The sequence below is a fragment of the Nicotiana sylvestris genome, chromosome 5 (genome assembly GCF_000393655.2).
Source record: "Nicotiana sylvestris chromosome 5, ASM39365v2, whole genome shotgun sequence".
NCBI lineage: Eukaryota > Viridiplantae > Streptophyta > Magnoliopsida > Solanales > Solanaceae > Nicotiana > Nicotiana sylvestris.
In genome coordinates this window covers 38,039,186-38,064,827 of record NC_091061.1, presented here as the reverse complement: position 1 = coordinate 38,064,827, position 25,642 = coordinate 38,039,186, and the positions used below count along the sequence as shown (strand labels likewise).

The 25,642-nt window shown below is 41.0% G+C and overlaps 1 protein-coding gene across 1 annotated transcript; it reads left to right on the top strand.

Moving 5' to 3' along the window:
• The first annotated feature begins 1,911 nt into the window (after positions 1-1,911).
• On the top strand, positions 1,912-22,909 carry LOC138868526 (uncharacterized). Its single transcript, XM_070146081.1, has 9 exons — positions 1,912-2,187; positions 3,249-3,490; positions 12,263-12,508; positions 14,594-14,906; positions 15,783-16,181; positions 16,317-16,631; positions 17,328-17,471; positions 19,699-19,895; positions 22,843-22,909. Exons 1-9 carry the CDS (start codon positions 1,912-1,914, stop codon positions 22,907-22,909), a joined length of 2,199 nt encoding a protein of 732 aa, XP_070002182.1.
• The last annotated feature ends 2,733 nt before the right edge of the window (positions 22,910-25,642 follow it).

The window sequence follows — 25,642 nt, the reverse complement described above, 5'->3', positions numbered from 1 at the left end:
AAATAAAACAACAATCACCCTTAACCTGATTGTGGTCCAGATGCAACCTTCTGGAGACGCCGAAGTGAACATGTCCATACCACTTGAGTTCGAAGAACCTTTTTCTGCAAAGACGCCAGGGCCGATTGAGGTCGAGTTTGGGTCCCCAAAGGAACCTGTACTATTTGAGGTTGTTGTATTACCTCCCAAAGCAAGGGTGCCCATTCCAGTGGCCATGACAGTCGTAACACCATTCCACCCAAAAGCCATACCTTAGGATTACACCGCCGAGATGATAAGGAAAGGGAAAACTAAATCTGGAAAAGCAATTGCAACACAGGGTATGACAAGAACCGATAGGGTTAATACTCCAGAACATCTAGCTGAGTCCAATAAGGAGGCTTCTGGACGACCAACCATCACTAAAACTAGGCCTGATGATCTCTGGAGGAAGATACAAACCAAAGAGTATTCGATCATTGATCAGTTGAACAAAATTCCAGCCAAGATCACTATCTTGGCTCTGCTACAAAGCTCTGACGCACATAAGAATGCCTTATTAAAGGTGCTGAGCAAGGCATATGTGCCAGCAACATAACTGGAGAAGAAATGACAAACATGGTAGGGCAAGTATTGGAGAGTCACAAAATCACTTTCCACAAAGATGAGCTGTCACCTGAAGGGCTAAGCCACAACAAGGCATTGCACATCACTATGTAGTGCGAAGATTATTTCATCACTAAAATCCTGATTGACAGAGGGTCCAGCCTCCATAATTGTCCATTGGTGACTCTCAGAACATTGGGAAAGAGCCTGGATGAGATCAAGGATGGAGCCATCACTGTCAAAGCTTTCGATGGATCCCAAAGTTCCACTATTGGGGAAATAAGTTTGTGTCTGCAAATGGGACCGACTTGGTTCGACATTAATTTTCAAGTGGTAGACGTCCAAACATCTTACAACTTGCTATTAGGAAGGCCCTGGATCTATGCCGTTGTGGCTGTAGCATCAACCCTACATCAAGCAGTGAAATTCAAGTGGAATCACCAAGAGGTAATTATTCACGGTGATGGTAGCAATCCCATATACAGTCGCCAGACCTTCCCAGCAATCAGAGGAAGAAGGAAGATAGGCGGAGAAACCTACCATCACATTGAGCGAGTCAACGCTGTGGACAAGGATAAATGGTGGTATAACAAAATTGAAAGTATACTGAATTGGTATGGATACGAACCTGGCAAGGGACTTGGCAAGAATCTCCAAGGAATCTCTAAGCCTATCAAGTTGAAGAAACACGGTACCACTTTTGGTTTGGGTTATGAATACACTTGGGAGGAGTTCAACCACTGGTCGCCACCATGGTGCAGTCCCTATTACCCATTAGAGTATTCGATACCTCGCTTAGAGCAGACCTTCCAGCCAACCGATGTCATATATGGGTCGGAAGAAGAGGAAGCACTAGCAGCGATAAGGAATTTGTTTTTGGAAGATGATAATATGTACTGTTGTGTCATTTTCAAGGAGGAAGGGGAGGAAGGCCCTTCTATACAAGCTGTGAGCCGAGGAGCATGCCTCAACAATTGGTTTATTAGAACCACCAGGGCCCGGAAAGCTTCGGGGTAGCAAGGCTGAACAAAGCACCATGCATTATATTTATTTTTTGCTAGTTGACTTTCTTTTTATCGTTTACTTTATTTACACAGCATTACTATTACTTATCTTGATGAACCGACGATTGTGACATGCAATGAGACAACACAACAGACGGATATAGACTAAGAAGAAGATAATATACTAGAAGAGGTTGTTAAAGAGGTTGAGGATTTTGAGAACAAACCTAAGTCTAACCTGGACGAAACTGAGATTGTCAACCTGGGAGATGCAGAAAATGTCAAAGAAACGCGCATTAGTGTTCATCTGTCACCATCAGAAATGAAAGAGTACACGAAATTTCTAAAGGAATATGAGGACATATTCGTCTGGTCGTATGATTACATGACTGGTCTCAGTACATCTATTGTAGCTCACAAACTGCCAACCGATCCGACATGTCCACCAGTAAAACAGAAGCTCAGGATGTTCAAACCTGACATGAGTTTGAAAATCAAGGAAGAAGTCACCAAGAAAGTCAAAGCCAATGTTCTTAGGGTAGTAGAGTATCCAATATGGTTAGCCAATATTGTGCCAGTGCCGAAGAAAGACGGGAAGGTTAGAGTCTGTGTCGACTACCGGGATCTTAATTGTTAAGTCCGAAAGATGACTTCCCCTTGCCGAACATACACATTCTAATTGACAACTACGCCAAGCATGAACTGCAGTCGTTCGTTGATTGTTTTGCCGGGTATCATCAGATATGGATAGATGAGGAAGACGCAGAGAAAAGGACTTTCATTACACCGTGGGGAATGTATTGTTACAAGATGATACCGTTTGGATCAAAGAATGTTGGGGCCACCTACATGAGGGCCATGAATACTATTTTCCATGACATTATACACAAAGAGATTGAGGTGTATGTAGATGACATCATCATCAAATCCAAGAGAGCCACTAACCAAATGGAAGATCTGAGGAAGTTCTTTAACAAACTAAGAAGGTACAACTTGAAGCTGAATCCCGCCAAGTGTGCATTCGGGCTTCCTGCCGGAAAACTACTTGGGTTCATTGTGAGTCGCCGAGGAATAGAACTGGATCCGTCAAAGATCCAAACCATCCAAGAATTTCCACCACCGAAGAACAAGAAAGAGGTTATGAGTTTCTTGGGAAGACTTAACTACATCAGCTAGTTCATAGCTCAATCCACTGTCATTTGTGAGCCAATCCTTAAGATGTTGAAGAAGGACGCTGCTACCAAATGGACTGATGATTGTCAGAAAGCCTTTGACAGAATCAAGGAATACCTGTCAACCTCGCCAGTTTTGGTCCTACCCGAGCAGGGTAGACCTCTATTACTCTACCTTGCAGTATTGGATGGATCTTTGGATTGTGTTCTGGGGCAGCATGATGAAACGGGAAGAATGGAGCAGGCCATCTATTATCTAAGCAAGAAGTTCACCCCGTACGAGGCTCAGTATTCTCTATTGGAACATACCTGTTATGCTCTGACTTGGGTAGCTCAGAAGTTGAGGCACTATTTTTGTGCCTATACTACTTATCTCATATCAAGAATGGATCCTTTGAAGCACATCTTTCAGAAGCCCATGCCCACTGGCAAGCTAGCCAAGTGGCAAATCCTACTGAGTGAATTCGAAATTGTTTACGTGACTTAGAAGTCAATCAAAGGACAAGCACTGGCAGATCATCTTGCTGAAAATCCCGTGGATGGAGAATACGAGCCTCTAAAGACGTATTTTCCTGATGAAGAGGTATCTTTCATAGGGGACGATATTGTAGAATCCTATGATGGTTTTAGAATGTTTTTTGACGGAGCAACAAACTTCAAAGGAGTTGGCATAGGAGCAGTCCTAGTATCAGAAACTGGCCAGCATTATCCGTTGTCTACCAAGCTCAGGTTCCCGTGCACCAACAACATGGCCGTGTACGAAGCCTGCATCTTAGGGCTCAAGCTGGCCATTGACATGAACATTTAGGAATTGCTAGTGATCGGAGATTCAGACCTGCTTATCAGGTTCGAGAAGAATGGGCAACCAAGAACTCCAAGATACTCCCTCATCTACATCATGTACAGGAGTTGAGGAAGAGGTTCACAAAGACAGAGTTCCAACATGTTCCCAGAGTTCAGAATGAATTTGCCGATGTATTGGCTACCCTATCATCCATGGTACAGCACCCAGACAAGAACTTCATTGATCCTATTCCGGTAAAGATCTATGATCAGCCATCTTACTGTACTCATGTAGAAGAAGAAGCAGACGAAAAACCTTGGTTTCATGATATCAAGGAATATTTGACGAAGGGAGAATATCCAGAACTCGCAAATCCTACTCAGAAGCGCACACTTCAGAGATTATCTAACTTCTTTCATAGCGGAGGAATCCTGTATAGGAGGACTCCTGATTTGGGATTACTAAGGTGTGTCGACGCAAAGGAAGCATCTAGGCTATTAGAGGAAATTCATGGAGGGACCTACATTCCACATATGAACGGCTTTGTCTTAGCCAATAAAATACTCCGAGTTGGTTATTTTTGGATGACTATGGAAACGGACTGCATCCAGTATGTCCGAAAATGCCATCGCTATCAGATACATGCAGACATGATAAAGATGCCTCCAAACGAGCTTACTGCAACAAGCTTGCCATGGTCGTTCGCCGCTTGGGGAATGTATGTTATCAGACCTATCGAGCCTACCGTATCAAACGGGCACAGGTTCATTCTGGTGGCAATTGATTATTTCACCAAATGGGTTGAAGCAGCATCGTACAAAGTAGTGACTAAGAAAGTGGTAGCAGATTTTGTCCGCGACCGTATTGTTTGTTGGTTCAAAATTCCGAAGTCAATCATCACTGATAATGGTTCCAATCTCAACAGTGACCTAATGAAAGCCATGTGTGAAACCTTCAAGATCAAACACAAGAATTCTACAGCTTACAGACCTTAGATGAATGGAGCTGTAGAAGCCGCCAATAAGAATATCAAGAAGATACTAAGGAAGATGATAGAGAAGCATAACCAGTGGCATGAGAAATTATCATTTGCTTTATTGGGATACCGCACCACAGTTCGCACATCAACCAGGGAAACTCCCTATATGTTTGTTTATGGTACAGAAGCAGTCATTCCCGCCGAGGTAGAAATTCCCTCCTTGAGAATCATACAAGAAGCAGAACTTGACGATGCAGAATGGGTAAGGAGTCGCTATGAGAAGTTAGCTATTATATATGGGAAAAGAATGAATGTAGTTTGCCATGGTCAACTTTATCAGAACAGAATGTCCAGAGCCTTCAACAAAAGAGTCAAGCCGAGACAGTTTACACCGGGGCAACTGGTGTTAAAGAACATTTTCCCGCATCAAAATGAAGCCAAAGAGAAGTTCTCTCCCAACTGGCAGGGTCCATACATGGTTCACCGGGTTCTAACCGGAGGAGCCCTCATACTTGCAGAAATGGACGGTGAAGTTTGGCCGAAGCCGATCAATTCAGATGCAGTGAAGCGATACTATGCGTAACTCTTATGATTTCCTGTATGATAATTTGAACTATGCCTGACTTGATTCCCGTTTAAGAGGGGATACGTAGGTAGCCCTATGGGTTCGGTTACAATTTAATAACATTTTCATTTTCCCCCGCTATTGGAAATTGGGACAGAATTTTAAGGAGGACCCTCAAAATTCCGAAGATGATTTCAACCATTTATCGCACGCAGTCGTCAGAAGCACCAGCCTAGTAAACTGGGGTAGAATTTTAAGGAGGACCCTCGAAATTCTAGAGCGAGAGAGGTTGCAATGTCTTGAGCCATCGCATTCGTCGATTCATCGAAAGAAAACTATTTTAAATTATGTATTTATGTTACATTTTTTCTAAATCATGCATGTCTAGTATCAAAATTGCTTTGTTTTGCAACACTACCCCAACGATACACAACGCCAAGCAGGACAAGCGAAGCTCATGGGGAAACGAACTAACCTTCCCCCCTTTACAAAACTCACGATTTTTCTTTGGATGCAGGCACTAAGTCGTAAAATCATTAGATATATCTATACACTCATACTTCCCAGGAATACAACTCTTGTAATCATCACCTATTTACAGTTGCTATCCGTACACGACATCCACAGCAGCCACAATATAGCAATCAGCTATCAGCTATCATCTATCAGCTAAGAGATTTCATTACTATTAGCATTCTATTTTCTGCATTGCATAAGGCTACCTTTTTGCCTTTGGAGACTAAGCTCTGTGTCCATCTGCATTTTCTGCATTGCATAAGGCTACCTTTTTGCCTTCCGAGACTAAGCTCTGTCTCCATCTGTATTTTCTGCATTGCATAAGGCTACCTTTCTGCCTTTCGAGACTAAGCTCTATCTCCATCTGCATTTTCTGCATTGCATAAGGCTACATTTCTGCCTTCCGAGGTTAAGCTCTACCTCCATCTGCATCTTCTGCATTGCATAAGGCTACCTTTCTGCCTTCGCAGACTAAGCTCTGTCTCCATCTACATTTTTTGCATTGCATAAGGCTACCTTTCTGCCTTCCGAGGTGAAGCTCTACCTCCATCTGCATCTCCTGCATTGCATAAGGCTACCTTTCTACCTTCCGAGGTTAAGCTCTACCTCCATCTGCATGGCTGAAATACCGCCACCTTATTTCTCTTGCATGGCTGAAATATCGCCACTCTTTATTTACGTCTTGCATCGGCTAAAAGATCGCCACCTTCTGCATTTTCATGGGCTGAAAGATCGCCAAATTGTCCAAAGGCGTCATTGTTGGAGGCACTATTTTCATAGCCCGAGAACGCCATGCCATGGCCTGAGGACCCCATTTTATTTTTTGCATATCATTATTCAAAGGAATCATGGTTCGGAGGCATCATCCTCATAGCCCGAGAACATCATTTCATAGCCTGCGAATCCATTATCATACACTTCATGGCCCGGGACATCATGGTCCGAGAACGTCATCCTAACCGTCCAAAGATAGCATCCACGGTCCAACGGGAACTTGCATCACGTTTAAATTTATGCACAATATATATATATGTTGGTATTGTTCATTTTTAGGTACACCGGCTAGCAATGGCCGTCTCTGCAGGAGCGATCCCGCTCCAGTTCCCGCAGCCTATCAGACTCTGACCATCCTTTCTCAACCTGAACATCACGTCCGCTTTTCGAAAATCTCCATCGGCATACTCCACCGATGGATCCCGAACTACATATGGCATGATTATTGTAATACCAGGGATATGTAGGAAGCTCAGAAACCAGAGCTCGATCAAAACTCTTCAAAATCATTTCATTCGGTCAAAATTGGCCATCATATCTTTACACGACAACTCTTTCATCCTTCCCGGGTAAAGAGAGGCAGCTGTTGATACCCAATTTTACCCTATGTTTTTTATACTATGTACATACATATATAAGCATGCCCAAGAGTTTTGGTATTTTTTCCTAATTTTTAAGATTTTAAAATCAATTTATTGTCTATTTTTAGTAGTACAAAATCCAATAATTATTCCCAAGATTATCATTTTGGTGAATAACTTATTTTATTCTCATATTTACACAAAAATGTAATTAAGGTGATTAGTGCATATTTTTTACAAATCTATTTGGTATTTTTAAGCTAAATTGCATATAATTGCAATTATAGCCTCTTTCACGATTGGTAGCATTTTATAATTATAAAATTATTTCCAGTATTTTTTAAATTAATATTTATATAGTATTTGTTGGCTCATTGTTTTTAATTTACTTTTAAAATTATTATTACTATTTGTATAAAATAAAAAGGGAAAATAGCTATTTAACACTTACCCCATTTCTATTTCAATTACAGCCCTTTCACCTTTCAATTTTGGCCCTCAATCTGACCCAATTCCGCCCCCAAATTAAACTAGCCCAATCTCCAAATTACCTGACCCCTGACCTGATCAAGAAAACCCACCCGGCTCCCCTTTGATCTAGGTCGTTGATCATTTTGATCAACGACCGTAATTCACCCTTTCCTTTTTTTCCTAAACCCCCCTTTGACCTAATTCATTTCACCTGAGACGCCGCCTTTGAACCCCTTCGTCTCTCAAATCCTCTCGAGCCTCTCCGAAACCCTAATCGTCTCCCACCTTATCTCACCATGTTTCCACCGGAATCCATGGCGTCTCCGGCCATGGATGGTCTGTACTCATCCTTTCTCACCATCAGACCTAAACTATTCAAGGTTTTGAAGCCCGACTTCAATGGCTCTCTTCAGATCCTTCTCGGATCTATAGATCTATGGCTTCTCCGGCCATTACCTCGGCATGTTCAAGCAATATGAGTATGTTCGACTCAGGATCTGAATTTCCTCAAGACCTTTCTCATTTCTAGGGTTTTCTATGAAACTCTAAGCCATCTGAGGTTCTGTACTCGCCTATTTTTTCTTAGATCTGTGATATATCTGGGCTTTACTTGACATTTTAAAAGGTTTTCCCCAAATTTCTTCTTAAAAATCGCTCAATTTTAATTTTAGGGTTTCTAAAAAAGTTTCTTCAAATATCTTTCCGATTCTTTCTATTGTTTCTTCATGTGTGTTTACCTATGTTATACTCATATGCTTTCTTTTCTACTATGCTTGAGTTTGCTCTCTTGTTTCCTTTCTATTATGCAAGATTCTTCTACTTTTATTGTTATTCATGTACTCACATGTTAATCCATGTTGTTAATCCTTATTCTTTGCTATACGTGTTTATGGTTGAGTTCTTTGATTTTGTTCACTTTATTTAGCTCTGTTTGTGTTCTTGCTATGCATATTTCACCTGATTTTGTTTAAGCTCGTATCATCTCTTTCTTCTAAACTTGTTTAAACTCCAAGTTTTCTCAAACATGTTCTCATGACCTTGAATCAGTTCTTTCTCATGTATGTTTGTTTCTCATAAAGTCTTTGGAAGAGACTTCTGAGCCTCTTTCAATGACCTGCTCTCTCACCTCTATGTCTGACTCAATTCGAAACCCTAGGATTTGGGGGTTTCTTTGGCAAGTGATATTAGGGTTCCACTTTGGGACCCTAGGCTTTCAGACTCACTATGAGTCTGTAACTAAACTCGATTCCCTTTTGTTTGTGACTCTAAGTCTTTCAATGTTAGACTCTTTTTCTGAGTAACCTGACGATTCCTTTCGTTTGATTCGTATGCTTTATATATGTGAAATTTCTCTTTCAAAATGTTTTTACCAACTGATTGATTGATTCTGAAATCCTTTTAATAAAGCTGACGAATTGTCACTGATTTTTCTTCGATTGAACCCTCTTTACATATTCCTGACTTGGTTCATTCGAACTAAGCCTGTAATGTTGATTTTACTAACTATCTGATTGATTCCCTTTCCTTTTTCTTTACAAACCAAGTACCAATGGACTTTTGCCTTAAATAAACTCTATGTATTTACCCTTTTTATGCTACTGTGAAAAGAGTTTAATCAAATTTATTTCCTCAATTGTATTCTACCGGTTTGAAATCAAATCGCTTAACTGAAGGGAGATCATATGAGACTGATTTCAAAGTTATTTCCTTACCTTTTCTTACTCGTTTTCTGCACTATAAAAGGGACTACCCTTCTGCACTTTTGACGTCACTTCCAGTTCAATACCTCAAACTTTTAGATCAATACTTTCAACTTACTTATACACTTTATTGCTTTGAGTTCAATACTCTTACAACATTCCGCTCTTTTCTGGGATCTTTTGGAACTTTTGCTTGCAACTTGGCCTTTTCAAGAATACTTTTACTTGTTTGTTTTCCCTGAAACTGCTATGTTCTAATTTAGCTTTCCTGCCTCACCCCTATGTGTTTATTTACAGTTTTCTGTAATCCTGTTTACTTTGTTGTTCATCATTAATGTTAACTATGTGTGTTCTTTCCTTGCATTTATTTTCTGTTATGAATCCCTACCCCTATTCCCTTATATGTGTTTGAGTTAAGGTTCATGGCCTGGCAGTATCCAGATTACTACTCAGGTCCAAACCTAATCCTCCATAGATCCTAACTCCCAATTTTGGCTGACAGGCTGGTCATGGGTGTGCCAGCACTCCCAATTGTAGGGCATGACCACCAGCCTACCATGGCTTTCCTTGATCCCCCCCATGCACTTACACTTACTCTTAGGAACTTTGACATATCCAAAGTATGAAAAAGGCTTTTGGAAATCCAATCCTGGAAGTTGGTTTATCTCATATTGTTGGACTTTGAGTCTGAATTAGGTTGTTTGGTTGTAGCTGGAACTTCTGATGTAATTTTTTTTACCTTTTTTTGAGTCATTCGGGTCTGTAATAATTTGTAATGACTATTGGGGATGGCCAGTGGAAAGGTATGGGATGAATGTATGCAAACGGGTAGATAACTTGCCTATAGGATTTTCTGATTCCTGCATTCACATAAACAACATGCCTATAGGTTACTTATAAATTTCTGCATCTTAGAAATTATGCATATAAGTTCTGCGTTTCTGCATATTGAAATCCTGTATCTAGGTTTCTGCATTTCTGCATATAGAAATCCTGTATCTAGGTTTCTGCATTTCTGCATATAGAAATCATGTATCTAGGTTTCTGCATTTCTGCATATAGAAATCATGTCTCTAATTTCTGCATTTCTGCATATAGAAATCATGATCATAGGTTTTCTGCACTGCTGCATATACATGTCATTGGGCAAACAATCATAGGTTTAATAATAATCAACTTCATTCTAGATATCATGCCTATAGGACTCTTGCATTTTTGCAATCATTTAAAAACCAATAACGCTTAGAAAGCATGCCTATAGGAGTAACCAATTGAATCCGTTTCGCTATTCCATCTATGATTTTAAAATCAGTAGTAATACCGTTTACAATCTGCAGAACCCTTGTTTATAAAACCAGTAATCCTTTCTTTAAAATCAGTATTGTTAGATGTCATGTCTATTGGTCTTACCTAGGCAAACCATTAGGTGATTAATTAACTGTGTCAGTTTTGATAAACTACAATTTGACAAGTCTAATTCGGACACCTCATCTGAGAAATATGTGATAAATCAGCCTGTCCTAACGCTTTAATTCAGACCATAACCAATATTTGAAGTCATGCTATATATTTCTCCTCTGAGTGAGGAGGCTTGTTTGAGCTTTAACTGCTATTTGTTTTCCCCCTAATTGCTTATGTGTTTTGTTTGTCGCCTAGACTTTTTATCCTTTTAAAACTCTGAAAAGCCCCCAACTCCCTCCCCTTTAGGATTAGTAATCTCAAATGCCTCTAGGACTGATAGGATTGGGATGGGTAATAGCATGCAATAAGAAACGATACTATTCCGCGCTTTAATACCTTAACGGGGTGGGAAAGGGTAGATATGGACATGATGACCGGTGTGCTAATACCGCATGTAGCCCCTCTTTTGAGGAGTGATTACAGGGCATTGCATTGATTTGATCCATACTATTTGTAAATCTAGGACCCCTTTTCCTTTATTTGTTTATTTTATTCTCAAACTATTTCTTTAAAATTTCTGCTTTTTTTACTTTTGTCAAACTCTCAACTTGCTTGCAATATTATGTGAAAACCCCCTCTACTTGAGACTTCTATTTGCTTACTTGTTATTCAAAGTCACAATTGTAACATGGCCGAGAACCACACTAGTGGATCTTGGGGGGTGCCTAACACCTTCCCCTCGAGATAATTTCTAGCCCTTACCCGAACTCTGATTTTCCAACTCGAACTCTTCTTTAGTGTACTAATGCACTTTAATCATTAGGTGGCAACTCTTCAACCCAAAAAACCCAATTCCCAAGAGGGAACGAGTTGTCCTCCCAAATGTCATGAACCCTATTTCGCCTTAGAAAAAGGGGGCGCGACAAATTGTTCTTGTGAATTTGTACCTCCTTTATGTGCAGTTACTTGTTTGAATTTCTTTAAGCATTTAATTTCTTTTTAAAGATGCAAAACTGACATATCTTCTTTGTTTACTTCCTTCATTATTGCTTTAAATTATGAAACTGTTGTATTTATCACTTTGTTAACATGCAAATATGTGTCAACATGTTTTAATTATTGCATAATCATGTTCGACATCATACTCCACTCGTGCCAAATAAATACCATAGCAACACTTATAATGAGTGGTTGTACTCTTCCTATATTTTTACCCCCCTAAATTCGGAAAGGCATATTTGTGATAAAACCAGTCGATCACCGGTGCAGTGGACAGTTCCGTGCCTTCCCCCTTGAGTTGTCCGCTCAATGGTACTAGTCTAAAACCCTATAGAAACCTTACTCTGTTTAAATTGTGCATACATCATGGTCAAACCTAACCGGGTCAGTTATGTTGTCCATATAATGATCCTTTAAGATAGCCTATGTCCAAAGTCCACCGGGTTTTTCTGAACCCAAACGGACACCACCACGTTCTGTGCATTTATTTGGAGAACTAAATGGTTCATGCTAATTATTGGTATTAAATAGTCGAGTCTAGTAGGGGGTTAGGGCCTATCCTTTTTGTTTTGTAAAAAAATGCCGCACGAAGTCCCTAGATTCGGCATGGTGACCAACATCCACCCAAGACTACTAAGCTGGTGGAAAGACCTTCACTCTAGTGATTAAACCCTCGTCCGAAAATATATGGGAAATCTACCATCCCTTCTGGAGATCCAACCTAATAACAGGATCATAGAAGCTGCCACACTGTTTTGGGATTGTGAAAGGGTTGTATTCCGCTTTGGGGACACTGAAATGACACGCTTGCTAGAGGGGATAGAAGGATTGGCCGGTCTAGTATGGGAAATTCCAGGTCTGCTGATGCCTGAGAATCGTAAAGGAAGGGGTTTCCTCAAAATGATGGGTTTAAAGAAGAATCCAGAATTGACATGTTTGAAGGAATCCTACATTCCTTTTGACTATTTGTATGAAAGGTACGGTCACAGAAAATCATATCGTACCTACCCTGACGAATTTGCCAGCACATATTTGGGGCACATCCATCGAAGGTTTTTCGTCTTCATGTTTTGTTTTCTGGGGCTGATCGTGTTTCCGATAGAGAATGCAAGAATCCACACTAGGCTGGAGCAAGAATCCACACTAGGCTGGCTATGGTAACTAAGACCTTAATAGAAAGGATCGGTGTGCAGCCATTCAGCATCGTGCCCATGATCATTGCTGACATATATCGAGCCTTGGAGAAGTGTCAATAAGGAGCAAAGCACTTCGAAGGCTGCAATTTATTACTTCAACTCTGGCTCATGGAATACCTCCAAAAGGGCGAATACCGACAAGAGATTCAGCGTAGGAACTGGGATGATCACATCGCTTTCCATCATCCAAAGCGAATGAATTATGTCCCCAATATGTTCGCTCAGCCTGAGGATGCCAAAGGATGGTTGGAGCTATTTGATAATCTGACCGAAGAACAGGTTCAATGGATATTTGAGTGGCTTCCAACCGAGGAGTTCATCGCCCGATCTAGAGATGCACCTTTCCTGATATTGATTGGTTTGAGAGGAACCTGTCCTTACGTCCCTCTCCAAGTTATGAGACAAGCTGGTAGGAAGCAGGTTATACCCAGGGTCGACAAGATGAGTCATTTCCGGGCTGACTTCCAGAATGATGATAGCCCTTACAAGTGCCAAGCTCAACATATATGGCACTGCAAGATCATAATGGGGAGAGATACCATCGAGCCAGACAGGTATCATGCTAGTTGCACTCCTTTCTACTCAGGTTGGTTGGAAGACAATCATGATGGTCTGGGCCAGCCAGGGTTTGCTCGAGGACACAGGATTATAGACGAAAGGGACGATGCACAAGTCAATTACAACTAACTGCGCAAAAGGATCCGTGAGTGAGAAAGTAAACACTGCAAAATACAAGAGTCCAACCAGAAGCTGATTGAGGAATGGAAGGACATGGCTGTCAGTGCCAGCAAGCGACAAGGATACTTGGAGCGAGGCATAGTGGAATTGGAGAGAAAGTTTCTCAAAAGGGTCAATGATTGTCAAAATTCTGAAGGTACAGAAGACGGACACCTAGCCAGAGCATACCTATTGCTGGGACTTCGCGAGTCGGGAAAGCTGTTCGACAGAGCCAAGGATGCCGAATCTGGGGAAGGTCCTTCTGGGACCAAATAGATAGGAGTTTATCTTTTCTCTTTATAAATGTAATAAGGCCAATGGCCATTAGTGACTTTTTCCTGATTGTTTAGTGTCGATTTGGGATTCATATTATTTTTATCAATAAAATGAAGCATTTAGCATCCTAAGTTCTCCAAATCAATTTGTCGATAGGCCCACCTCGGGCACAAAGAGGTCCCCAAATTAGGACATGATTTACATTCATGCACTATGTGTTTAAATACTGCAATACCTTTTTATGATCCTCACTAACTTTGTTACCTTTTTGTTTTATTCTTTGTTTTGTTTTTATTATTCCCTTCCCCAAAGGTTAGTTTATGCACTCTGGCAACATAATCCTATTCCACGAGATCCGGGGGGCCTCCACCCACTCCTCCTCTTAGTCCTGTCAAAAATAATAACAAAGGCAAAATGGAAGATTTGAACAACGTCAGAAAGGAGAATCCAATTGAATGGGTAGAGGCTACTAATGGCCATGGTACTCATGTTCCTAAGGAGAATGTATCCCAATTTGAACAAAAGCTGTTGAAATTCCAAGAAGAGCTCGATCAAGTTCGGAATCTGGCAAGCCTGTCATTTTCCCTCAGCACCCCATATATCACCTTTCCCAATACTTAAAACCCTACACCACCTCAAAACATCCCAAAGCAACAGAATCATCCCGCCCTTCACAGTATTCTACCAAAGACCCAATGCAACACCTGCCATACCCCAAACAACACTCTAATACTCATCCCAGAACTCCAAAACTCCACATATGACCAATTTCACACGCCACCATAACACCCCTATCTACGTGGAGACCATGCCATATTCCACCCAACCTATCTCAAGCACACCTAAGTTTGACAAAAAAGACCTGCTCATCAGGAACTTGGCTGAGGAACTTAAGAAGTTGACTAGCCGGATTCAAGGCATTGAAGGAAGAAAGGGAATTGAGGGGCTAAACTATGAAGATCTTTTCATACAGCCCGATGTCGAACTGCCCGAGTGGTACAAATCTCTGAAGTTCGAAATGTTTGACGGCATAGGTGATCCAAGAGTCCATTTAAGGACATACTGCGACAAGCTGGTTGGAGTAGGGAAAGACAAGAGAATCCACATGAAGCTGTCCATGAGGAGTCTGATAGGAGATGCATTGTCTTGGTACATCAGCCAAGATCCAAAGAAGTGGTCAAGTTGGGTAATCATGGCATCCGACTTTATGGACAGGTTCATGTTTAACACAGAGAATGCACCGGATGTGTTCTATATGCAGAATCTAAAGAAGAAGCCTACATAAACGTTTTGCGAGTATGCTACTTGCTGGAGGTCCGAAGATGCTAAGGTAAGACCTACCTTAGAGGAAGAACAGATGAACAAATTCTTTGTCCGGGCTCAGGACCCACAATATTATGAATGACTAATGATGATCGAGAGCCACAAATTCTCTGACATTATCAAACTGGGTCAAAGGATTGAAGAGAGTATCAAAAGCGGAATAGTTACAAACATCGAGGCCTTACAAGCTACAAATAAGGCCTTGCGGTCTGGTGGTGTGTCCAAGAAAAAGGACGTAGGGGTCGTAATGGTTGCACAGAGAACCAAATCCTCACTCAAATACCAAACTTACCCAACACCTCCACTCATATACCAGCCAACCCCAAATTACAAAACACCTTCACCCTCATATCAAGCTCTACCTCCCATATATCAGCCTACTTCACCCAGATACTCCCAACCCGCTCATGTCTACCAAACCAATAATGCTCAACCATCCCACTATCAACCACCTCTTGCACGCCAAAACTTCCCTAGACCCTGACCTAATTTTGATCGCAGACCTCCAAAATAATATACGACCATTGCTGAACCCATTGACCAATTGTACGAGAGACTCAAAACTGCTAGTTATGTCACCCCTATCCCTTGTGCGACCCCTGAGAACCCTTCTCAGTAGGTTAACCCAAACAAATCCTGTGTATACCACTCTGGCATGAAAGGGCACACCATCGACGAATGTCGTTCCTTAAAAGACAAGATCCAAACTTTAATTGATAACAAAATTATTGTGGCAAAGAAACCCGCTCCAAATGTCCACAACAACCCTCTACCAGACCACAAAGGTGGAGGTGTCCACGTGATTGAAATAGAGGATGATTGGGATCCCGAGGGGTCAATCAGTTTGATTGCAGAAGGTGATGACCCAAAGAAGCCAATAGCTACTCTTAATCCAATCATAGTCCAGATCCAACCATCCGGGGACGCTGAAGTAAATATATTTGTACCACTCGAGTTTGAAGCGACATCATCTGCAAAGACACGAGCACCAATTGAGGTCGAATTCGTGTCTCTGGTGAATGTACCCACACCATTTGAAGTTGCAGTTTTACCACCCAAGGCACATGCTCCATTCGGAGTAAGGGTAGACACACCAATCCCAATGGAGATGTCGACCATGACACCATTCCACACAAAGGTTGTACCCTAGGACTATACAGTTGAGGCTAGGAGGAAAGGCAAGGTCAGGTTCGAAGAGACTACTACAGGATAGGGTATGAGAAGAACTGGTAGAGTCTATACCCCTGAACATCTAGCTGAGTCAAAAAAGCAGGTCTCCAACCGGCCACCCATCATTGGGACAGGTCCAGACAATCTTGGGAGAAAGATACATGCCAAGGAATACTTGGTCATCGACCAATTGAACAAAATGCCAGCACAAATCTCCATTCTTGCTTTGCTACAAAATTCTGAGGCACACAAGAATGCTCTCCTAAAGGTGCTGAGTGAAGCATACGTACCAAGCAAAATCACTGATGGGGAGATGGCCAACATGGTAGGACAAGTGTTGGAGAGCCATAAGATTACCTTTCACGAGGATGAGTTGCCACCTGAAGGTTTGGGGTACAACAAGGCACTTCATATCACTGTGCAATGCGAGGACTATTTTATCACAAGAATCCTGATCGATGGAGGTTCCAATCTCAACATTTGTCTACTGGTAACACTCAAGAAGTTGGGTAAAGGACTACACGAGATAAAGGACGGAACAATCAATGTGAAAGCCTTCGATGGTTCTTAGAGGTCCACCATTGGTGAGACTGTCCTATGCTTGCAAATGGGACCAATATGGTTCGATGTCGACTTCCAAGTGATAGACGTGACGACATCTTACAATCTTCTATAAGGACGGCCGTGGATTCATGCTGCTGGGGCCACAACATCAACACTACATCAAGAAGTAAAATTCGAATGGAAGCATCAAGAGGTGATCATTCACGACGATGGTAGCAACCCTATATACAGTCACCAGACCATTCCAGCAATCGAAAGAAGAAGGAAGTTAGCTGGAGAGACTTACCACCACATTGAAAGGGTAAATGTTGCTAACAAAGATAAATGGTTGGATAACAAAATTGAGAGTATTCTGAACTGGAGTGGGTACGAACCTGGAAAGGGGCTCGGAAAGAACCTCCAAGGAATCTCTAATCCCATAAAGCTCAAGAAACATAGAACCACTTTCGGTCTGGGATATGAGTACACTTGGGAAGAATTCAACAACTTGTCGTCACCATGGCGCGGTCCTTACTACCCACTAGAGCAACCAATACCGTATTTGGAGCAGAGTTTCCAGCAGGACGACATTGTTTATGGGTCAGAGGAAGAAGAAGCCCTGGCCACGGTGAAGGACTTGTTCCTGGAAGACAATGACATGGGTTGTTGTGTTATTCTCGAGGAGGAGGGGGATAAAGGCCCTTCCATACAGGCTGTGAGCAGAGGAGCACGCCTCAATAACTGGACTATCAAGACAAACAGAGCCCGGCGAGCCTCGGGGTAGCAAGGCTAAAACAAGTACCATGCACTGTTTTTATTTAATAAATGATTTTCTTTTTGCATTTTTAATTCCCGCAATAAGATCTTCAATGTTCAAAATAGTTATGCACTTTATCAAAGTATTTTGACTTTTCTTATGAATCAACACTCATTATTATTTCTCTCTCATTACTTTACTTATACAGCATTACTATTACTTATCTCGATGAACCAATGACTGTGACATGCAATGAGACAATGCAACAAACTGACATTGATTCAGAGGAAGATGACATACCATATGATATTGTCAAAGAAATTGAGAACTTTGAGAATAGACCCAAGTCCAACCTGGATGAGACATAAATTGTTAACTTGGGAGATGCAGAAAACGTCAAGGAAACATGAATCAGCATCTACCTAGCGTTGTCTGGAAAGAAGAGATATACATAATTTCTAAAGGGATATGAGGACATATTTGCATGGTCGTATGATGTCATGACTGGTCTGAGTACATCTATTGTGGCTCACAAACTGCCAACCGATCCGACATGTCCTCCAATAGAGCAAAAGCTCAAAATGTCCAAGCCTGACATGAGTTTGAAAATCAAGGAAGAAGTCACCAAGCAAGTGAAAGCTAAGGTTCTCAAGGTAGTAGAATACCCGACATGGCTAGCCAACATCGTGCCAGTGCCAAAGAAGGATGGGAAGGTCAGAGTTTGTGTCTATTACCGAGATCTGAACCGGGCCAGTCCGAAAGATGACTTCCCTTTACCAAATATACATATCTTGATTGTCAATTGCGCCAAGCACGAGCTGTAGTCATTTGTAGATTGTTTCGCGGGTTATCATTAGATTTGGATGGATAAAGAAGATGCTGAGAAAATGGCTTTCATTACGCCGTGGGGAATGTATTGTTACAAGATGATGTCGTTCGGTCTAAAGAATCCAGGGGCCACCTACATGAGGGCCATGACCACCATTTTCCATGATATGATACACAAGGAGATTGAGGTATATGTAGATGATTCCATCATCAAGTCCAAGAAGGCCACGGATCTCATAGAAGATTTGAGGAAGTTCTTCAATAGATTGCGAAGGTACAACCTGAAACTGAAGCATTTGGAGTTCCTGCTGGGAAATTGCTTGGGTATATTGTGAGTCTCTAAAGAATAGAACTGGATCCATCAAAAGTCAAAGCTATTCAAGAATTGCCATCGCCAAGGAATAAGAAGGATGTGATCAGTTTCTTGGGGAGACTCAACTACATCAGCCGGTTCATAGCACAATCTACAGTTATCTATGAGCCAATCTTTAAGATGTTGAAGAAGGACGCCGCTACCATATGGGCTGATGACTGCCAAAAGGCCTTCGACAGAATCAAGGAGTACCTATCAACGCCACTAGTCTTGGTCTCGCCCGAGCCAGATAGACCCCTATTACTCTACCTTGCAGTATTAGATGGAGCTTTTGGTTGTGTTCTAGGGAAGCATGATGAAACTAGGAGATAGGAGCAAGACATTTATTATCTCAGTAAGAAGTTCACCCCGTACGAGGCCTGATATTCTTTGTTGGAGCGCACCTGTTGTGCTTTGACTTGGGTAGCTTAGAAGCTGAGGCATTACTTTTGTGCCTATACTACATATCTCATATCAAGGATGGATCCTTTGAAGTACATCTTTTAGAAGCCCATGCCCACTGGTAAGCTAGCCAAGTGGCAAAGCCTATTGAGTGAGTTTGACATTATCTACGTGACTCAGAAAGCAATCAAGGGACAAGCACTAGTAGATCACCTTGCTGAAAATCCCGTGGATGGAGAATACGAACCCCTGAAAAATGTATTTTCCTGACGAAGAGCTATAATTCATAGTAGAAGATATTGCAAAATCCTATGACGATTGTAGAATGTTTTTCGATGGAGCGGCAAACTTTAAAGGAGTTGGCATATGAGCAGTCCTAGTATTAGAAATCGGTCAGTATTATCCGGTGTCTGCCAAACTCAAGTTCCCGTGCACCAACAACATGGCAAAGTATGAAGCCTACATCCTAGGGCTCAAAATGGCCATTGACATGAATTTTCAAGAGTTGTTAGTAATTGGAGATTCAAGCCTACTTATATATCAGGTATGAGAGAATGGGCAACCAAGAACTCCAAGATACTCCCATATTTGCATCAAGTACAGGAACTGAGGAAAAGGTTCACAAAGACGGAATTCCAACATATTCCCAGAATTCAGAATGAGTTTGTCGATGCATTGGCTACCCTATCATCTATGATACAATATCCGGAAAAGAATTTCTTTGATCCCATTCAAGTAAAGATCCATGATCAGCCAGCTTATTGTGCTCATGTCGAAGAGGAAGCAGATGGAAAGCCCTGGTTTCATGATATCAAGAAATATTTGGCATAAGGAGAATACCTAGATCTTGCAAATCATACTAAAAAATGCACCCTTCGGAGGTTGTCCAACAATTTCTTTCACAACGGAGGAATACTGTATAGGAGAACTTCTGATTTGGGACTATTAAGGTGTGTCAATGCAAAGGAAGCATCCAGGCTACTAAGAGAAATTCATGCTGGGACGTGCAGTTCACATATGAACGATTTTGTCTTAGCAAAGAAAGTACTTCGGGCCAGTTACTTTTGGATGACTATGGAAATAGACTACATCTAGTATGTCCAAAAATGCCATCGCTATTAGATACATGCAGACATGATAAAGGTACGTCCATATGAGCTTAATGCAACAAGCTCACCATGGTCGTTCGCTGCCTGGGAATGGACATTATTGGACCAATCGAGCCTACCATGTCCAATAGACATAGGTTTATCCTAGTAGAAATCAGCTATTTCACCAAATGGGTCGAAGCAACATCTTACAGAGCGGTAACTAAGAAAGTCGTGGCAGACTTTGTCCGCGACCATATTGTTTATTGATTCGGGATTCCAGAATCGATCATTACTGGTAATGGCTCCAACCTCAATAGTGACTTCATGAAAGCTATGTGTGAAACCTTCAAGATCAAACACAAGAATTCCACAGCCTACAAGCCTCAAATGAATGGAGCTGTAGAAGCTGCCAACAAGAATATCAAGAAGATATTGAGGAAAATGATAGAGAAGCATAAACAGTGGAATGAAAAGTCATCATTTGCTCTATTAGGGTACCGCACCACAGTCCGCACATCAACTGGGGCAACCCCCTATATGTTGGTTTATGGTACAGAAGCTGTCATTCCCGCTGAGGTAGAAATTTCTTCCCTAAGGATCATACAAGAAGCTGAGCTCGATGACACCGAATGGGTAAAAAGTCATTATGTGCAACTAGCCCTTATAGATAGAAAGAGAATGAATGCAGTCTGCCATGGTCAACTCTATCAGAACAAATTCAACAAACGAGTCAAGCTGAGACAGTTCACACTAGGGCAGCTGGTGTTAAAGAAACTTTTTCCGCATCAAGACGAAGCCAAAGGGAAATTCTATCCTAACTGGCAGGGTCCATACATGGTTCACCGTATTCTGACTGGAGGAGCCCTCATACTCGCAGAAATGGACGGGGAAGTCTGGCCAAAATCGATCAATTCGGATGCAGTCAAGTGCTACTATGTGTAATTTTCATGCTTCCCTTATATGATGTAATTTGAACTACGCCTGGCCTGATTCCCATTTAAGAGGGGATACATAGGCAGCCCTATGGGTTCTGTCACAATTCAATAAAATTTCATTTCCCCCCGCAATTGGAAACTGGGGCAGAATTTTGAGGAGGACCCTTAAAATTCCGAAGTAATTTCAGCCGATCGTCGCAAGCAACAGTCAGGAGCATCAACCCATTAAATTGGTGCAAAATTTTGAGGAGGACCCTCAAAATTTTGTAGCAAGAGAGGTTGCAATGTCCCGAACCATGTCACATTCGTCGGTTCATCTAAAATATTATTATGTCATATTTTTACAAAATCATGCATATTACTGAAATTGCTTTGTTTATAAACACTACCCCAATGATACATACAGTATCACCAGATCAGAGTCGAGCAGGTCAAGCAAAGCCAGTGAGGATACGAACTAACCTCCTTTTTACAAAACTCACGATTTTTATTTGGATGCATGCACTTGGATTGTGAAATCATCAAACATACTATACTCCCATGGAACAAACATTATTCAGTAATACAACTCTCAAAATCGTTGCACCTACCAATATTCGTTATCCGCACACACCAGTGATATTCCGCATATCACAATGTCCCCAGCAATCACAATGTCGAGATCTACTATCAGCTAAGAAAGCTTTACTACCATTTGCCATTTTATTTCTTGCATAAGGCTACCATTCTGCCTTCCGAGACTAAACGATGTCTCCATCTCCATTTTTTCATTGCATAAGGCTACCATTCTGCCTTCCGAGACTAAACTCTGTCTCCATCTACATCTGAATTGCATAAGGCTACCATTCTGCCTTCCGAGGTTAAGCTCTACCTCCATCTGCATTTTTGCATTGCATAAGGCTACCATTCTGCCTTCCGAGACTAAACGCTATCTCCATCTGCATTTTGCATTGCATAAGGCTACCATTCTGCCTTTCGAGATTAAGCTCTACCTTCACCTGCATTTTCATTGCATAAGGCTAAACACTGCCTTCATCCCTGCATAAGGCTAAACACTACCTTACTGCATCTTACAGCTGAAAGATCGCCTTATACTACATCTGCATGGCTAAAAGATCGCCTCATACTGCATCTTATGGCTGAAAGATCACCTCATACTACATTTGCATGGATGAAAGATCGCCTCATAATACGTCTGCATGGCTGAAAGATCGCCTCATACTATATCTGCATGGCTGAAAGATCGCCTCATACTACATCTGCATGGCTAAAAGATTGCCACATATTGCATCTGCATGGCTGAAAGATCGCCACATACTGCATCTCATGGGCTGAAAGATCGCCACATACTGCATCTCATAGGCTGAAAGATCACCACACACTGCATCTCATGGGCTAAAAGATCGCTATATTATCCAAAGGCTTCATCTTACGGAGGCACCATCTTCATATCCCGAGAACACCATGTCATGGCCTGAGGATCCCTTTTAATCTTTTGCATGGCATTATTCAAAGGCATCATGGTTCTGAGGTACCATCCTCATAGCGCGAGAGCATCATTTCATGGCCTGTAAATCCTTTATTGTACACTTCATGGCCCAGCACGTCATGGTCTAAGGACGTCATCCTAACCATCCGAAGACAACATTCATGGTCCGGCGGGAATCTATATCATGTTTAAATTTATGCACGGTATACGCTTGTATTGTTTCTAATTGCAGGTACACTGGAGAGCGACGACCATTCCAGCAGGAGCAAGCCCGCTCCAGTTCCCGCAGCCATATCTAACCTTAAACATTCTCATAAGCTGCCCACTCACCCTGTCCTAGATATTGCATCCATTCTTGGAAAGTCTCCATCGGCATACTCCGTCGACAGATTCTGAACTACATATGGCCTGATTCCTATAAAACCAAGTATATGTAGGAAACTCAGAAGCCATGGCGCAGCCTAACTTCTTCGAACCGTTTCGTTCGATCAAAATTGGTCATCATATCTTTACCCGACAACTCTTTCATCCTTCCCAGGTAAAGAGGGACAGCTGTTGATACCCAATTTTTCCCTATATACTTTTTTCATTATGCAAAATACTTTCAAAATAGCATATATATGTATATATAAGCAGGTCCAAATGTTTTATTTTTTTTCATAATTTTTAAAGGTTTTTAAATCAATTTATTTCCCCCTTTATCCATAAAAACCCCAATAATTATTTCCAAAATCATTATTTTGGTAATTCATTTGTTTAAAATTTATATTTATTCTAAAATATAGCTAATTTATTTTTTTGCATATTTTTACAAATTTATTTAGTATTGTTTAATCTTAATTGCATATAATTGCAATATTAGTCATTTTTAGGTTTAAATTTATCTCATATTTATAAAATGGGATGCTATATTTTTAAATTGTTAATTATGTATTATAAATCATCTTAGTGCTTTCAATTGGTTTTCAAAAATTTATTTACTATTTTTTATAAATTAAAAGTGAAAAATGGCTATTTAAATGATAGCCCAATTTCATTTCAAATGTAACCTAATTTGAACCCCAAATTAGACCCAATTTTCCCCGGCCCGATTCCCACTTAAACCCGACCCCTAACTCAACTAAACCACCCAAACCCAGACCCCCACCTAACCTCTTTAATCCCAGTCGTTGATCATTTAGATCAACGCCCCCCATTACCCCTTACCTTTTTTTTAACCCTAAACGACCCCTAAACCTATCTCATTTCTCACCAACCACCGCCCTTGAATCCCCTTTGTCTCTCAACTCTCTCTGAAACTCTCATGAACCTTAGCCGCCGCCCTCTTACCCCACCCTGATACCTTCCTAATTCATGGCCCCTCGTGGTCATTTGACATATGTAGCAGCCTCCCATGGCTCTTTGGTGTTGGTCTCTGTGGTTTCATGGCCAGTCCTCGAAGGAATCTGGTCTAATCGTTTCTCAACTTTTGTTCATAGCTTTTCTCCGGTCACCCATGACCTTTCTCCGGCAATTCATGGCCTTTAAAGGCAGATCCTTGACTTTCCTGGTTAGATCGGAAACTTTTAAGGTCTTTCTCACCTTTTATGGGTTTTCCGAAACCCTAATCTTTAAGATCTTTTGATTTTTCTTTCAGATATACTTTAGATCTGTACTTGGTATGAGTTTTTTAAGTGTTTTATTGAAAGTCTTTCAACTTTCTTTCAAAACGACCCTTCATCTTCTCCGATCGATTAGGGTTTTCCTTTAAGTTTTGCTTTTCAAAGATCTCTGATTTTAATGTGTTTATGGTTTTGCTAAGTTTTGCTCATGTCGTTCTTCTATCTATTTCAGCATGTTAAAACCCTAGTTCTTTTTGTGGTTTTATTCGAGTTCTAAAACTGTTTGTTAGGTGTGTCCGTGTTTGATTAAGTTTCTTGTTCTTATTTGAATTATTTGTTTTATCATCTTTTAAACTCGTTTATTATTGAAAAACCCTAGGTCTTTTTGGTCTGAAACTGTTTGTTTGAGTATGCACTTGATTCGATTGAAAGTTTCTTGTTTCAGACTCTCTTTTCTTTATGTGACTTATCTGACTTTTACTATCTTTCAACTCGACTATGAATTCCTCACCTGTTACTGTGAGACCTCTGCTTGTTTGACTCTCTTCTTCACTTTGGCTATACGTGTGAGCCCTGACTATCTAACTTTGTTCACTACTAAATCCTATGCTTATTTCTGCTACTATTGTATGTTGTTTCTTTTGCCAATGTGCTTGGCCTAGCATGTCTGATGTTTCTGTTTACTTTATTTATATGCTGAAGTTTCTTCCTTGATTGATCTTGATTTTGGGACTGATTTCAAGAGCTTTTCTTGTATGAGCCCTAATTTCACTCGCCTGTTTAAAATTGATTGTTTCTTTTCCCTTTAATATAATGTTTTACCTTGCTGATTTCTTTTCAAAAATAAGCATATATTTTTTGTACTCAGACTCGATTGTTCATGGCATGCTTTTACTACCACTTATATGGCAATAATTAGTTTGCTTCCAAATTGATTTTCTTTCTTTATTTGGATCTGTTACTACCCGTTAAACGGTGATTCCTTAATTAAAGGGAATCACTTGTGTAATTGATTCTGACTTGTGATTGTTTCCATGTTTGTATCTTATTACTTCTCCTTCACTCATTTTCAAAAAACTATAAATACCCTGCACCCCTCTTTTTTTAAAAACACGAACGAACCATCTAAGTTCAGAACACACACTTCACTCAAAACTCTCTCTCTTTTCTCTATTACTACTTGTGTTACTGCCTTGTGTTACTGCCTTAGTCACTTGATTATGTGATTTGCTGACTTATGAATCCCAAACTCCATATCCCTTTATGTGTTTGTATTCTCTGGCTAGTTTGTAGGCATATCAGCATCATCTATTGATGTGCATGTCCAAACCTGACCCCCTCCTAGGGACATATGCTTCATGCAATGTATTCCCAAATCTATGGCCCCTTTGTGCAACTGATGATCCTGTGTAGTTTAAGTTTTACTGCTAC